Genomic DNA, 15773 nt, shown 5'->3' on the forward strand with positions numbered 1-15773 from the left:
TAAAATGTGATTTAAAAACCCATTGAATACTATTTCAAAAAGTCTTAAAATGTCAAAGTATTGTGTCAGAAAATGTGATTAAAAAGTCACAGTATAGTATGTCGTAAAAAGTCATTAAAAAACAGTCTAGTATGTCGTAAAAAGTCATAAACAGTATAGTATGTCATAAAAAGTCATAAAGTGTAATAGTATACTATGTCAAAAACTCAAGTTATAGCACTTCATAACAAATACTATATGATATTATAACAAATCCATAGTAGTATGCTATAAAATGTAATAAAATCATTAGTATTTCAAAATGCCTGAAAAAGTCATGAAAAAGTCATAGTCAGGTATGCCATTAATTGTCATAGTATATGTCAGAAAAAGTTGAAAAAGTAATAGTATGGTGTTTCACAAAAAAAAGCCATAGTAAAGTATGTTAAAAACTCATGCTATAGTATGTCATAAAAAGTTATAGTAAGTCATTACAAAGCTATGAAAAGTTATAATGTAGTATGTCATAATGTCAAAGAATATTTCATGAAAAGTCATGAAAAAGTAATAGGATAGTGTGTCGTAAAAAACATAGTATAATTTAACAAAAAGTTAGAAAAAGACCAAAAATGTAGTTTAGTGTCATAAAGGTTGTAGTACATAGAATGTAAAAAAACTCGTTAAAAGTCATACTACAGCATGCCACGAAAAGTCATAAATATACTGTAGTATGTCATAAAACGCCATGAAAAAGTCATAGTATAGTATGTTGTAAACAGTCATAGAATACGTCATGAAAAAAACTAATAGTAACCCATTCAAAAAAAACCATTCAATTTGGTGTATAGTATATCTTAAAAAGCATCCGATAGTATGTCATAAAACGTCATTAAAAGCCATGTTGTATGTCAGAAAAGTCAGAAAAAAAGTCACAGTATCCCACTCTTACACAAAGAGGCATATTGAAGTGCTACAGGTGAATTCACAGTACAGTTTACAGTTATATTGCGAATAGTACCGACGGTATCAGTAGCAGCCTAAGCAGTGCACTGGTATCATGTATAGTTATATACTTGTCTTTCTTACATGAAATAACTTTAATTCATATTGTTTACTCTGGTATCGTCTCTACCTGTCCCTGTAGTCATGACCTCCTCATTGCAAATTTCGGGCTCATCCTTTTCAGAGGGGGACTGGCTTACCTTCTGCTCTGAAGCTACAAACAAATTAAGAGGTAATTTTACTGCATACACAGTTTAGGCTTGAGTTTATTATCAATATTTGTGTAATATTTGCAAAGTCTATGAATCACCATATATTGGGTGATACAAAAAGGATATTTTGAATACATTTAATATTTTGCTTACTTTGAATAGGTTACATTTTCGACATACTATGATTTTATTTTTTATCAACATACTCTACACTGACTTTTTATCACTTTTTTCAACATACTATACTATGACTTTTAACATACATAACATGACTTTTATGACATGCTCTACTATGACCCTGGTGATACACGCCACAAGCTCTCTTGAAAAACCTTGTTGTACTTACCCGTCTCCGTCTGTCACATGTTTTTACCTCTCTTGTGTCTCTCCCTTGCAGCCATCATCTCCATACCTCGTTTGTTATCTCCAGTCAGCTGGCTTCACCACTCGGTTCCCTCCTCACAGCTCCCTGGTCCATCCTGCCCCTGCTCCTGCTTCCAGCCTGCCCTCATTTGACTCCTTTGTTCCCAGGACTTCTGTGCCTCCTCCTCGGCTCCCTCGGCCCCGGTTCCCCCACGCTCCCCGAGCTCCCTTGCCATCCCACCTCTGCCCTTGCCATCCTGCTGCAGCCCTCCCGTCCCATACCATCTTATCAATTCCCTCGCCATCCTCCGGCTGACTTCCAGGCCTGTGCTATCCTTTCTCTGCCCTTGCCTTCCTACTCCAGTCCCCTATTCCCTTGGCATCATGCTGCAGCCCTCGTGCCATCACTCCTGCTCCTGGCTTCCACCTTCCCGCACCTCCCTCCTTATCAATGTGCCAAATAAAAGTATTATTGTTGAGCCTTGCGATTGGGTCCGTTCTGTGTCCATTGTAACGCTAACTTTTTATCACTTTTTTCGACATACTATAATACAAATTCTTTCGACATGCTATACTGCTATGCTATTTATCACTTTTCCGACATACTAAGAATACATTTTTTTGTCACTTTTTTCGACATAACCTAACTTTCTATCGCTTTTTTGACATACTATACTATGACTAATTCCAACATACTGTAGCCTACTATGACTTTTTTTATCACTTTTTCCGACATACTCTATTATTACTGTTTTCGACATAATATATGACTTTATCAATTTTTTCCAATATACTCTTCCATGACTTTTTTCAACTTAAAATACTATGACATTTTATTACTTTTTTTCGACAAACTATACTGTGACTATTTCATCCTTCTTTTCGACATACTGTATAATCCCTTTTTTATCACTTTTTTCTACATGATATACTATGACTTTTTATCACTTTTTTCAGATCACCATGTCACGACTTTTTTTATCACTTTTTTCAACATACTTGACATGACTTTTATTACGTGCTAAATTATGACTTTTTATCACTTTTTTCGAAATACTCTACTATGACTATTTTTGACATACTATACTTTGACTTTTTAGCACTCTTTTCGTCATTCTATATGACTTTTTTATCACTTTTTTCGACAGACTATAACATGACTTTTGTGATATGCTCTATGACTTTTTTCATCACTTTTTTCAAACTATGACATTTTTCAACATGCTATACTATTAAGTTTATCACTTTTTTCGACATTACGACTTTCTTCAACATACTCTTCTATAACTTTTTTCAACTTATTATACTATGACTTTTTCCACTTTTTTGACATACTATAATGTTTTACTACTTTTTTGACATACTATACTGTGACTTTTTATCACTCTTTTTGCTATACTGTATCACAACTTTTTCTCACTTTTTTAACATACTATACTATGACTTTTTTCTCACTTATTTCGACATGCTAAATTGTGACTTTTTCATCACTTTTTTCAACATACTATGACATAACTTTTATGACATGCTCTATGAATTTTTATTACTTTTTTCAAACTATGACATTTGTCAACATGCTATACTATGAAGTTTATCACTTTTTCCAACACTACTACGACTTTTTTAGACTTTTTCATCCCTTTTTTCGACATACTGTAACATGACTTTTATGACATGCTGTACGACGACTATTTTTGACATACCATACTTTGACTTTTTAGCACTCTTTTTTTGACATACTATGATGTTTTACTACTTTCGACATACTATATTATGACTTATCACTTTTTTCGACAAACTTCACTATGACTTTTTTCAACATATACTTTGACTTTTTTCAACATATACTATGACTTTTCAATGGCTTTTTTTAACTTACTATACTATGACTTTTTTTGACATAGTTTACGACTTTTTCATCACTTTTTTGGCACACTATGTCATCACTGTTTATCACTTTTGACGTAATTTAAATACAACTTTTTTCGACATACTATAACATGACTTTTATGATATGCTCCATGACTTTTTTATCACTTTTTCAACATTACTACAACTTTTTTAGACATATTATACAATGACTTTTTCCACTTTTTTGACATACCATGATGTTTTGCTACTTTTTGGCACACTATTGATCACGTTTATCACCTTTTTTCAAAATATTTAACACGACTTTTTCGACATGCTATACTATGACTTTTTTGACATGCTATACTATGACTTTTTTAACATTCTATACATTACTTCTTTATCAATTTTTTGACATACTATAACATTTTTAGAAATACTATACTATGATTTTTTATTGCTTTTTAAAACATGCTATACTATGACTTTTTTATCTCTTTATTTGACATGCTGTATTGTGACAATTTTCAACATTTTTTAATATGACTTTTTAATCCCTTTTGACATACTATACTAGAACTTTTTGTAACTTTTTTGACATACTATGCCAAAAGTTGTACTCCCCCTTTCAACATACTATACTGCGACTTATTTATGACTTTTTTCGACATATTATAGTATGACTATTTTTGACACACTAGACTATAACATTTTTGTTGTTTTTTGTACTATTTAGTGACACTGTGGCTAAGTGGTTTGTGGCCGGTAATGACAAAATCAGACCCTGAATTGATTCCCAGTCTAGGCTGGGCATTTTTGTGTGGAGCATGCATGGTCTTCTAGTCGCTCCTTGACATACTACACTATTACTTTTTTGACATACTATAACAGGACTTTTATTACATCCTATACTATGACTTTTATCACTTTTTTCGACATGTATGACTTTTAATGTCTTTTTTTGACATACTATACTATGACAATTTTCAACATACTATACAATGACTTTTTCATCACCTTTTTTGAAATACGAACTACGACTATTTTTGACATACCATACTATGACTTTTTCATTAGTTTTATTTTAAATATGACTACGACTATTTTTGACATTCTCTACTATGACATTTTTTCAACACGCTATACTATGAAGTTTATCACTTTTTTCAACATACTATACTATGACTTTCTTCTCACTTATTTCGACATGCTAAACTGTGACTTTTTTATCACTTTTTTGACATACTCTACAACATTTCCATTACTCTTTTCAACATACTATACTAAGACTTTTTTTGACATGCTATAATATAACTTTTTTTTACATGCTATGCTATGACATTTTTCAACATACTATTTTACTTTTGCTGATTTTATTTTTTTATCACTAATTTCAACAAACTCTGTGACTTTTTATCACTTATTTGACATACTCTTTTCGACATGCAACACTATGACATTATCGCTTTTTCAATATGCTATGATTTGATTTTTTATCACTTTTATTGACATACTCTTATCACTAATTTCGACATACTCTAATATGACTTTTCATCACTTATTTAACATATTATAATAGGATTTTTTAATCACTTTCTAGACATACTATACAAAGACTTTTTTATCACTTTTTTGACTTACTCTACTACAACTATTTTTGACACACCATACCATGACTTTTTATCACTTTTTTCGACATAATATACTATTACATTTTTGACATACTATAAAAATGACTTTTTGACACACTATACTTTGACTTTTTTCTCACTTATTTCGACGTGCAAAACTGTGACTTTTTCATCACTTATTTTGACATTCTCTACTATGATATTTTTCAACATGCTATACTATGAAGTTTATCACTAATTTCAACATACTATAGTATGACTTTTTATTACTTTATCTAACACTGTCTTTTCAACATATTCTACTATATCTTTAGTCAAATCTTTTGATATACCATAATATGACTTCATCACTTATTTCAACATGCTATACTATGACTTTTTTGGACATACTCTACTAAGACTTTATCAATTTTTCCGACATACTCTTCTATGACTTTTTTTCACTTACTATACTCTGACTTTTTATCAGTTATTTCAACATACTTTACTAAACTATGACCTATTTTGACATACTGTTTGATCTTTGTTGATATGCTATACTATGACTTTATCACTTTTTCGACATACTATGCTATGACTTTTATCACTTCATTCTGAAAATAATCTATTTTCACTTTTTTCATTATACTATATGAATTTTTTTGACATACCATACTATGACTTTATCACTTATTTTGACATGCTACACTATGCCTTTTTTAAAATTAATTCTTTAATTCTGCTCCAACTTTTTTCGACATACTATACTATGAGGTTTCACATGCTTTACTATGATTTTTCTTATAACTTTTTTTGACATAATCTATGGCAATTTTTGAAAACCTTTCCGAAATACTCCAAAATCACTTTTTTTGAGATACAATACTATTAGTTTCATGAAAAATGTCTCATGTTTAAAAAGTCAAAGTATAGCATGTTGAAAAGAGTCATAGTGTGTTAAAAAAAGTGATAAAAAGTCATAGTATAGTATGTCGAAAAAAAAAAAAAATAATAGTATAGTATGTTAAAAAAGTGATAAATGTCACAAGTATGTTGAGAAAAGTGAAAAAAAGTAATGTTATAGTATTTCCAAAAAAGTGATAAACAAAGTCCTCCTCTATTACGTCGGAAAAAGTGATAAAAAAACTAGGCTATGTTGAAGAATAGAATAAAAAAGTCATAGTATAGTATGTCAAAAATATGATGAAAAGGTCATATGCGTCAAAACAGTCATTGTATAGTATGTCAAAAAGTCATATTATAGCATTGTCAGGTTTAAAGAATAGCTTGGCTTGGACCCAAAATGCAGAGTGTAGCAACAAGGAGGCAGCAAGCCGAGTTGAAATATTTATTTAAATGAAAAGGCCTACAAACAGAAGGTGTCCTGAGGTACGCAGGCAGGCAGGCAATAGAAAAGTCCAAAACAAAATCCAAAAACCACTTGCAAGACTGAAGACAAGGAAGGCAACAACCACAAGGCCGGAGAGCTACATGGAATAACACTGGGATAAACGACGACGAATGGACAAGCTACAAATGAAGCAGAGAGATTAAATACACAAGGCAATGAGAGTAGTATCGAGAGACAGGTGACATGAGGGCTGCTGAACAGGTGGAACATATCAGGGCAGGGCAGACAATCACAGAGACGGGAAAACACAAGGCAGGAAGAAAAGCAAGACACAACACAGAGAAACAGACCCTAAAAGTAAAACAGGAAACTGAAGCATAAAACATACACACATGGAACATTGTAAAACACAGAGAATACAGAAACACATGAGACAGTACACAACAAGGAAACCGAGAATTAATTAATACAATAAAACAGGAAAAACTACACTTGAAAACCACAACCACGGGAAGTATGTCATAAAAAGTAAAAAAAGTCATAGTACAGTATATCATTAAAAAAAAGCCATAGTAAATTATTTCAAAAAGTGATACAAATGTTATACTATAGTATGTCTTAAAAGGTCATAGTATAGGATGTCAAAAAGTCATAAAAAAACCCAGTGTAGTATGTCATAATTTTGAAAAAAGTCAGTACAGTTTGTCACAAAAAGTCATGAAAAGTTATGGTATAGTATTTTATTAAAATCAGAAATACGTCATGCAGAATGCCAAAAGTCATGAAAAAGTCATAATATAGTATGTCATAAAACAGTCAAAAAATTATAGAATAGTATGTCCTTAAAAATCATAAAAAGTCATAGTATAAATGAATTAATTCTATCAAACTGCAACTTATTTTGTTTTAACCATTAATTAAACAATTCACCCTTGAACGTTCCTTTGCAACAATTATAAAAGCAACTATAGCCAGCTAACATAACAATGGCCTGTTTTATAGTTGTGTGTATTTCGTTATTGGAAACTGTTTCCATATTTGCTACTTGCAGCCTTGCTTTTGGATGTTTTCTCCAGTTGTTTATAGTTTGTTTTCTTCATACTGCACACGTATTGTTTGCTTACTGTGTTCTTAATGTCTATTTGCAAGTGCATACGTGTGTTCTCAGGTCCATCATAGAAAAAGTGTTTTGTGATTTATTTGCACATATATCTGGGACCCTGTATTGAGATACTCCTGAAAAAGATCTAAGTGAAACAAAGACAGCAAACAAAACAGAAGACTGGCACAGACGAGACAGGTCCAGAGTTTTTTTTATTATTATTATTGGGTACCCATGAATAGATAGCAGGTATTTGAGTGTTTTAGAGTGCCAGTAGTCATCTTGCTGATTGAGAAACTAAAAGCTAAAAATGCCCTGAATATGTTACATGCATAGTAATGTGCCCATATCATAATAAAGTGTGCTTTTGGATAATGAAATTTAGCCAATTTACATCTACAATGCACCCTGTACATAGTGTCATTGTGTTTGTGCTGAGAATAACATTTGGTACATCAACTCAAGCATCTCTCTCTACCTTATAATCAAGAGGTTATTGGTTTATGACAACTATTAATATGACCTGTATGGTGCATTACAATGACTAACAGGAAATAATAGGCTATTCACTCATTCAGCAGTCTGCCACTGTAGCAGTCCCTGGGATCATGGGGGAGCTGTCTGTCCAAGCACCTTCTGTCTGTAGAAGAGGTCTGAAGCCACAGTGGAGCACAGATGCCTAATGTTCAGTGAGCGGTGCCCATTACAGGTCAAATATTGTTCTCAGTTGCATTTAAGGGCTTTGATGTCCATTCACTGAGGAGTGTTGCTCCAGTGCTTTTCCTCGTCTGTGTGCTGTCTTTGGAGAGCCAAATCTTCCCCCAACTCCCTTATGGTCCAATAACATGCACCATTTTCCCCATAGTCATTAAACACAATATGATTATTAGATGGAGAGTCACAGCATACATTTTGCCAAACAAACATGGGCAGGTTTAATTGTTTTGATAAAACCAAAGATGAGATATTCATGCAGTAAAAAAGCAACAAAACATAAGTTATCCCATATTGGGCGGCAGGCCTTAATATCTCCATGATCAGAGAACTAGGTTTGACATCATGATGTCCTGTGATATGTGAACCTAGTTTAATACAGTCTTGTATCACATGGTTGCTGGTCCTGTGGTTGAACCACCACTAGATGGACCCATGGCACTGGAAACCTTAAAAACTACACTATGGTAGGAGCCCCGAAAAGCATGTGGACGCTATTACACATGTGACTGTGCAAACTAGAACAAGGACTAAAGTAAAAGCTCAAATCACTGTGATTTACACTACCATGTGGGCCACGTTTTTCTAAGCTTCTCATTTATTCACACATACTTTGGAATTCCTAAGTTGACTGTGTAGCCTAAACATTTAGAACTTTAAGCCAGGAAGTTCAGTAAACCAAATATGCCAACTGGATTAATGAATCAAAAGACATTTGAATGCAACAGTGCAGTGTGAATGCTACATTAAGCCCTTATGCCAGATTTTGGAATGTAATGAAGCCTGAAAAGTTATACCTTCAAAAATCAATTTAACATATGGCAAACAACAACTACTTTGTATATTCTTCATTACTGCCAAAATTATGCCCACTATATAACTGACATGTCATGTGCTTTATGAGGAACAGATGTTATAGAAATTTTAAGGATATTTGTATTTTTTTATTTTTTTAAAGAAAGAAAAAAGTGGTCTCACACTTTATTTATTGCTGGCTGCCTTGTCAGTAAAGAGACATATGCAAAATAGAATGCTGATTTGTGTCTGTGTTGATGTGCCTCTTTGACCCCAACTGTTTTAGGACAACTAAATCAAAAGTTAATTTGTTGCAAATGTTGTGGCAAATAGCTTTTAAACTTAGTTTTTATCAAAGAATGTTGTTGCGACACCACAGATGTGCTTTAACATCCAATAAACATGTATAAAAAACAAAATGAAAACAATATAAACTGGTCAGCATAGCCAAAAAAGAGCCTAACAACCAGTTTGCCAACTAAGTGATGAAAAGAGGCCAGCCCTAGTCTGAATGTGCTTATACTGTATGCTGCATGCCATGTGGTGTGTTGGCTGAGGTTCCCTCGTCAGTATTTCCTCAGTGGTTCAGTTTGGGGCGTTTGCCCCGGCAGGCCCAGTGCTGCAGTAGCAGTGTGGCAGCAGTGTATGAGAGCATCCACAGCAGCCATGTCCAGCCCAGCTCCACTGTCTGTGACCCAGCCCCCGCCCCTGTGTGGCGGTCACCTCTCCAACAGGGTCTGGCTGTGCCCCTCCAGCACAGGCTGTGTCAGGATGACTGCATCAGACCTGTCAGGCGCTTTCCCGTCAATGACTTGCCCTACAAGGTCAATTAAAACAAAAACACATTACTAGACTGAGAGGATAAAAGTATGAGTACTTCATAAATCTAAAATGCTTGGTTGCAACCATTCATGTGACTAGCATGTTATCTTTTTCACAAATGCACATCCTATTACAGGTATAAAGAGCCACAACAGAGTGTAATATGGTTATACTTTGCAAAAGCCACTGATAGTGAGCCAGCCAGTGTTGTGTTAACAGCCCCAGCTCCAAATGACTTACCACACTGCGGGTGAACTTCTCCAAGGAGGTGCGGCGGCCCTGTTCAGTGTCTGCTGGCTGCTGTTTTGGGAGGGGGGGAAGCAGGGTGAGTGTTTGGGTCAGGTACGGGTGTTGACGGGGGGTCAGGGTGTGATGTAGTTAAAAAGGGGCCAAGCATAGCAAAAATGAGGGCCGAGGGCAATGTGGGAGTTGCATTTTTTTAGGAAATGGAGTGGGGTCAGTGACAGGCCAGCAGAAGGAGCAGTGTCCAAACGGGAAAGGGCAGAAAGGCTAGCATGAAGAGAGGCAGCTATGATTTGCTGAAAAGCTCCATATTACACAGTAACAGCTAAATGATGTTTGCTTAGCTGCACACATCTTAGGTACTACACTGATAACCTACGGGAGTCAGAAAATATAACATACAAAATCACCATCACTGTCAACAACTACTATACTTTTCTATCATATCTAAATACTATATGTTGCTAATCTGTTGCTTCTATTTAGAATGACTGTTGTTCGTCTTTTACGCAACAGTTTGCCTGTTTGACCTGTTTTTTGAGTTTCCTTGATGTTTTACATAATTTAGCAGTTTCCTTGCACCTGCATCTTGGGCACAGTAGTTTGGCCTTTTTAGGGCTCTGTTAGCCGTCTCATGAGAGCATCAAACTGCAGAATGCCAGACTTTGTTAATAACTGCCAAATGACATTGAAATAGCCTGCTTTTGTAGCATGTAAATGTAATCAGATTACCTTGAATCTGAAACCTTGAGTTGTTTGAAGGACTTTTCCTATGTATATTATACTATTATCACTAACTAGTGGTGGAAGAATTATTCAGATATTTTCCTTGAGTAAAGGTAGCAATACCACAGTGTAGAAATACTCTATGCAGAATGGCACATCACACAATTATATATATTCTACTTTTTATTGGATTATAATCATCGATGCATTCATGCATGCTCTCCTATTCTCCCGTCTAGACTATTGCAACTCTATTTTAACCGGCATCAACCACAAATCCCTCTCTCGCCTCCAGCTGGTCCAGAGCTCAGCAGCCAGGCTTCTCAACGGTTTTAACCGACGGCATCACATCACTCCAAACCTAGCTTCGCTTCACTGGCTCCATGTCCGTTTTAGAATTGATCATAAGTTTTTACTGATTACTTTTAAAGCTCGTCAAGGTCTGGCCCTAGTATATATCTCAGAGATGCTGACCCTTTACAAGCCGGTTCGCAGCCTCAAAACCTCGGGCTGGGACCCTTTAAACCGTTCCAAGGTCGAGGCTCAAAACCAGAGGTCTCTGTGCCTTCTCCGTCGGGGCGCCTCGGCTTTGGAACAACCTGCCCGAGGAGATAGGGCTCGCTGAATTGGAGAATTCTTTTAACTCTTTTTAAAACACACTTTTATAGACTTGCTTTTATGTGATGCAGTCTTTTTATTGTCTTTCTCGTTGTCTGCCTGTTAACTCCATTTGGTTATTGAATCGTGATTTTTTTTTCTGTCCTTTAGTGCTGCCCCATCTCTCCTATTTTCATTTCACTTTGTTGTGCATTTATGGGTATGTGTATTAAATTCATATTGAGTGTATATTTATGTATTGATTTATATGTGCTTTTGTTTCCACTATCAAAGCACTTAACTGAACTATTGTTTATAAAGTGCGACATACATATATGTTATGTTATGTTTATGATTATGATTATGATCACTATATTGTAACTACATTATATATATTAATTTGACAGCTTTAGTTACTTAAATATATATATATATATATTATATATAAATATATATATATATATATATAATATATATATATATATATATATATATATATTGTAAACTAAAGCTGTCTAAGTAAATAATGTTGTGGAGTGAAAAGTACAATACGCCTCCAAAATGGATGTAGAAGTATGTAGTAGATAAAAAGGAAATACTAAAGTACTAAATAACTCAAAAGTGTACTTGAGCAAATGTACTTGGTCACATAGGGGCCATAATTTCATGGCGGTGCAACAACCACCGCAAGCAGAGAATAGAATGTCGTAAATAAACTTTTAATTTAATTTAATTAGACACTCCCCAGTCAGTAGATCGATCAGTATCTTCGGCTATCAGCTAATTTCTACTGTATGACAAGCTTCACTGTGAGTGGCACAGCTTTTTCAGAGTGATTAGACCAGTGAGAGTATTTATTAATCAATTAATCACCACACCTCTATATTCTACTTCCCCCAGGCCTGCTGCACCCCCCCCCCCCCCACACACACACACACACAAACACACAAACGCTTAGCACTTGCTTAGCACGGACACTTTACACTTGTGCGATTAAAATAGGCCCTCTGTATATCTATTACTGACTACATACTAAATTAGATATGAAACAGGAGTGACAAAGTGACAAAGTGACAAACTTTTGTAAAAAAGGAAAGGGGTCAGAGAGCACAGCTCACCTTCTTTCTGGCTAACAGGAGATCTTGGTAGATGTTGGATCGCAAAAAGCGTGCATAGCTGTCACTTTTCATTAGCTTGAATATGTGCTCCTGCAATAGAAAGAAAAACTGATGAGTGTGTGTTGGCTTTGGAGAAAAGGGAGTGGAACAATAAAGAGAAGTGCAGAGTAATAAAGGAGGTCTGTTTATGGTAATGAAATGCACGCATGTGTGATTTGGAGGCGGTGATGCAAAGAGTCCTGTGAGACAGAGCTGAGTAATGTCCTGCCAGTGAGAGGCGTTCCACCTCACACATCGCCAACCCACTTAGAACCAGAGGAATCCATGGTGAACCGACCGAACAACCTATTCATGGCATTACTCGCCTCATCAGGCCCTGGCACACACACACTCGATCATTCATCTTCAAACCTCTCTCTTTCTGTTCCTCAGTCCCCTCTCATTCATTCACCAGTGTAACATGAGTGGCGTGGAAAGGTTCTGTGTTTCTGTGGGCAAGCAGATGGGAGAGGAAATAAACGGCTGCAGTGTGTGTGTGTGTGTGTGTGTGTGTGTGATGTGTGTGATGATGGAGGGTAAACCCATCTGAAATCAGGCCCTTTTAACTTAGAGCTTATATATGAATATAAAGTTGGGTGTGTGTGTGTTGTGTTGTGTGTGTGGGTGTGTGTGTGTGATATATATATAGTCTTATGAAGGACAAAGTTCAGGACCTTATAGTACCACTAAATCCCTTTCTATTTACGTAGAGAAGTATGTGGGCAGGCGCAGGCACAGGCGCAGGTGTTTTGGCACTCATGTTTATTCAGATTGGTGTGAGTGTTGTGGTTGTGTTGTGTGTGTGATGTGTGTGATGATGGAGGGTAAACCCATCTGAAATCAGGCCCTTTTAACTTAGAGTATATACATGAATATGTGTGTGTGTTCATGCGTGTGTGAACGTGAACATGTATAGTTATGTTAATTCATCCATGAGTGAAGAAACAACCGAGTCCACCTGAGCGTCCTCGTAGCTGTATCGTGCGGGGTCTTTGAGGTTCTGGCTGGTGCGTTCGTAGCTGTGAGAGTCCAGGTTGATGGAGCTCGGCGCTCCCTCGGCCAGAAACTCCTGCCAGATCTCCTGCGCCCTGGAGGACACTTCCTGGAGAGGCCGCCGCTTCAGATCCTGCACTGCTAACCAGAACCTACAACAGCATGACATCTAATCAATAACAACTTCCCCAAAATATGAAATATAAACAGTGAATATACAATTGTTATTTTGCTATGTTAACTTGTATTCTGACAATGCCATTTAATGTGATTACTGAATTAATTTGAATATTGATCAAATATAAATATTGATCAAATATTAATATGTCTACAATGTTGACACACTTGTTTTGACATAACAATGGTATAATTATTTACATATAAGTAACAATACTACAATGTAAAAATGCACAATTGAAATTTTTACTTACAAAAAATAAGTATGTCAGCAGTAGTACAAATACTAATTAGTAGTACTCAGTATTATTATATATTAATATTTTTATTATTGCTGCATGTCGCAAACATGTAAGAAGCATTTTAACATAGCAGTAGCAGGTCAAAGTGAAGCAAAGTTTTGTATACTGTTCCTCATATTTTACAAGGTTTTATATGTAAAAAAACAAAATCCAGCAAAGTAACTATAGTTGTTACACAACTGTAGAGTAAAAGTCCATTTAGAAGAAGAACAAATGGAAGTATAAAGTAGTAAAGTGAAGTAAAAGTACCTGAAAACTGTCCTTAAATATGATACTTTATTAAATGTACTTCCCACCACTGTGTGTGGTATTAATATAATCTGTGTATTTAAAAGCATTAAGAAGTTGTAGTAGTGATCATAAAAACCTTAGTATCTATGCAGAAAGATGCCCAAAATCTAATTAGATCATTACATTTCTAATATTGTTTAGTTATTGTATCAGCAGATGTGACCCATTTCACATACAAATATAATCATGTGATCCATTGTTAAAATAAAATATTGATTATAGTCGCTTTGAGAAATGCATGTCAGTCTTACCGCAGGTTCTCTGAGCTGAACTCTGACTCCAGGAACTTCAGGAACTGGTCTCTTCCCGCCGGATCTTTCAGCGCCTCCTCCAGAGAGAAGCCCCATTTCTTCACACGCTGCTGGCTGGGGTCACGACTGCTCAGAATAAAACACATTAGAGAAGAATGGAATAAAATAGGTCATTTTTCCTCATGGTGTACAGAGAGCAGATACCAGAACGTCAGAACACAGTAAACCTTTGGGAGCATTACTTCTTCTTTAAGATGATAGCCCTCCTACTTCAGGACAACAAAATCTCCGAGGCCTCTACCCTCCACCTGACCTCAGCGTTGGTTTAAAGAATTATCAGCCTCCTGTGGACACTTAGCACACATCCCAACATGACCCCTCTAGCCTCACCTTCCCTCCAAGTCCCAGAAGGAAGTGTCATCACTGATCCAAGGGTTGGAAGGCTCTGTGGCCGACACAAAAGGGTCATATTCCACAAACTGGTCCGTGTAGCTCATTAGACTGTCGGCCACTTTGGAAACCTTCATACAGTGTCTGTCCAGCTGAATGTTCAGGAAGGTAATCTGATGGAGAGGGAGAGAGAATAATGAGGAAGCTAAATAAGGTAACAGCTCATCAGTCTGTGTCCCCGACTGTCGACATGATGGATGGGTGAGGCAGAATGCTGGGTAATGACCTATGGAGAAGAAGGTGACACCGTGAGTTACCTCCTTCTGAACGTCTTCTTTGGTGGCCTTCCTGGTCGGCTGGGAGCTGATGTGGACGGGGCTCGGCTGGGTCTGGCCGTCATCTGGAACCCCGTAGACCGACTGGAGAAGATGAGAGGAGAGACATGTTGTTTTGTTTTGATGCCATTGTCTTTGTTTTGATAAACCATGACAGGTCAAGAACTCTATTTTGTAGTTTGATCAATGTCAGGTAATAGTTGTGAGACCAGAAGTAATAGTTCTGGGGCCAGGGCTCTAGCTACCATCAGCAACATCATGGCCTCAGTATTATGACTGGGGCTCTTATAATTATACAAAAATTACACATGGTGGGTTTGAAGAGTCTGTTGAATCTTAGATCCTTAGATTTTTGATTGCTTTTACCCACACACATTATATTTTTACATTTGTAAAAAAATGAGAAGAACTTTACTGCTGAATAAACAAAGACATATATACAGGCATTGTCAAATTATGTATTAAAATATGAATATACAGTACATGCAGTATATGCGTAAATATATATAT

General features: G+C 35.9%; 1 protein-coding gene across 4 annotated transcripts in view; it reads right to left on the bottom strand.

The window, feature by feature from the left end:
* Window positions 1–7663: 7663 nt before the first annotated feature.
* The window catches only part of LOC116670473 (regulator of G-protein signaling 6), a 41862-nt gene continuing 33752 nt past the window's right edge, over window positions 7664–15773 (bottom strand). For 2 of the 4 annotated variants that reach the window (XM_032501022.1, XM_032501023.1), the window contains 7 exons: window positions 15246–15347; window positions 14929–15101; window positions 14539–14664; window positions 13483–13669; window positions 12486–12575; window positions 10042–10101; window positions 7664–9796 (listed from right to left, as the gene is read on the bottom strand). In XM_032501022.1, coding sequence (XP_032356913.1) covers window positions 9746–9796; window positions 10042–10101; window positions 12486–12575; window positions 13483–13669; window positions 14539–14664; window positions 14929–15101; window positions 15246–15347 — 789 coding nt within the window. In that variant the 3' untranslated portion in view covers window positions 7664–9745. The remainder of the gene's footprint in view (window positions 9797–10041; window positions 10102–12485; window positions 12576–13482; window positions 13670–14538; window positions 14665–14928; window positions 15102–15245; window positions 15348–15773) is intronic. The other 2 variants (XM_032501024.1, XM_032501025.1) reach the window with 2 other exon arrangements.

Source organism: Etheostoma spectabile, chromosome 20, assembly GCF_008692095.1.
Source record: "Etheostoma spectabile isolate EspeVRDwgs_2016 chromosome 20, UIUC_Espe_1.0, whole genome shotgun sequence".
NCBI classification, from domain to species: Eukaryota; Metazoa; Chordata; class Actinopteri; order Perciformes; family Percidae; genus Etheostoma; species Etheostoma spectabile.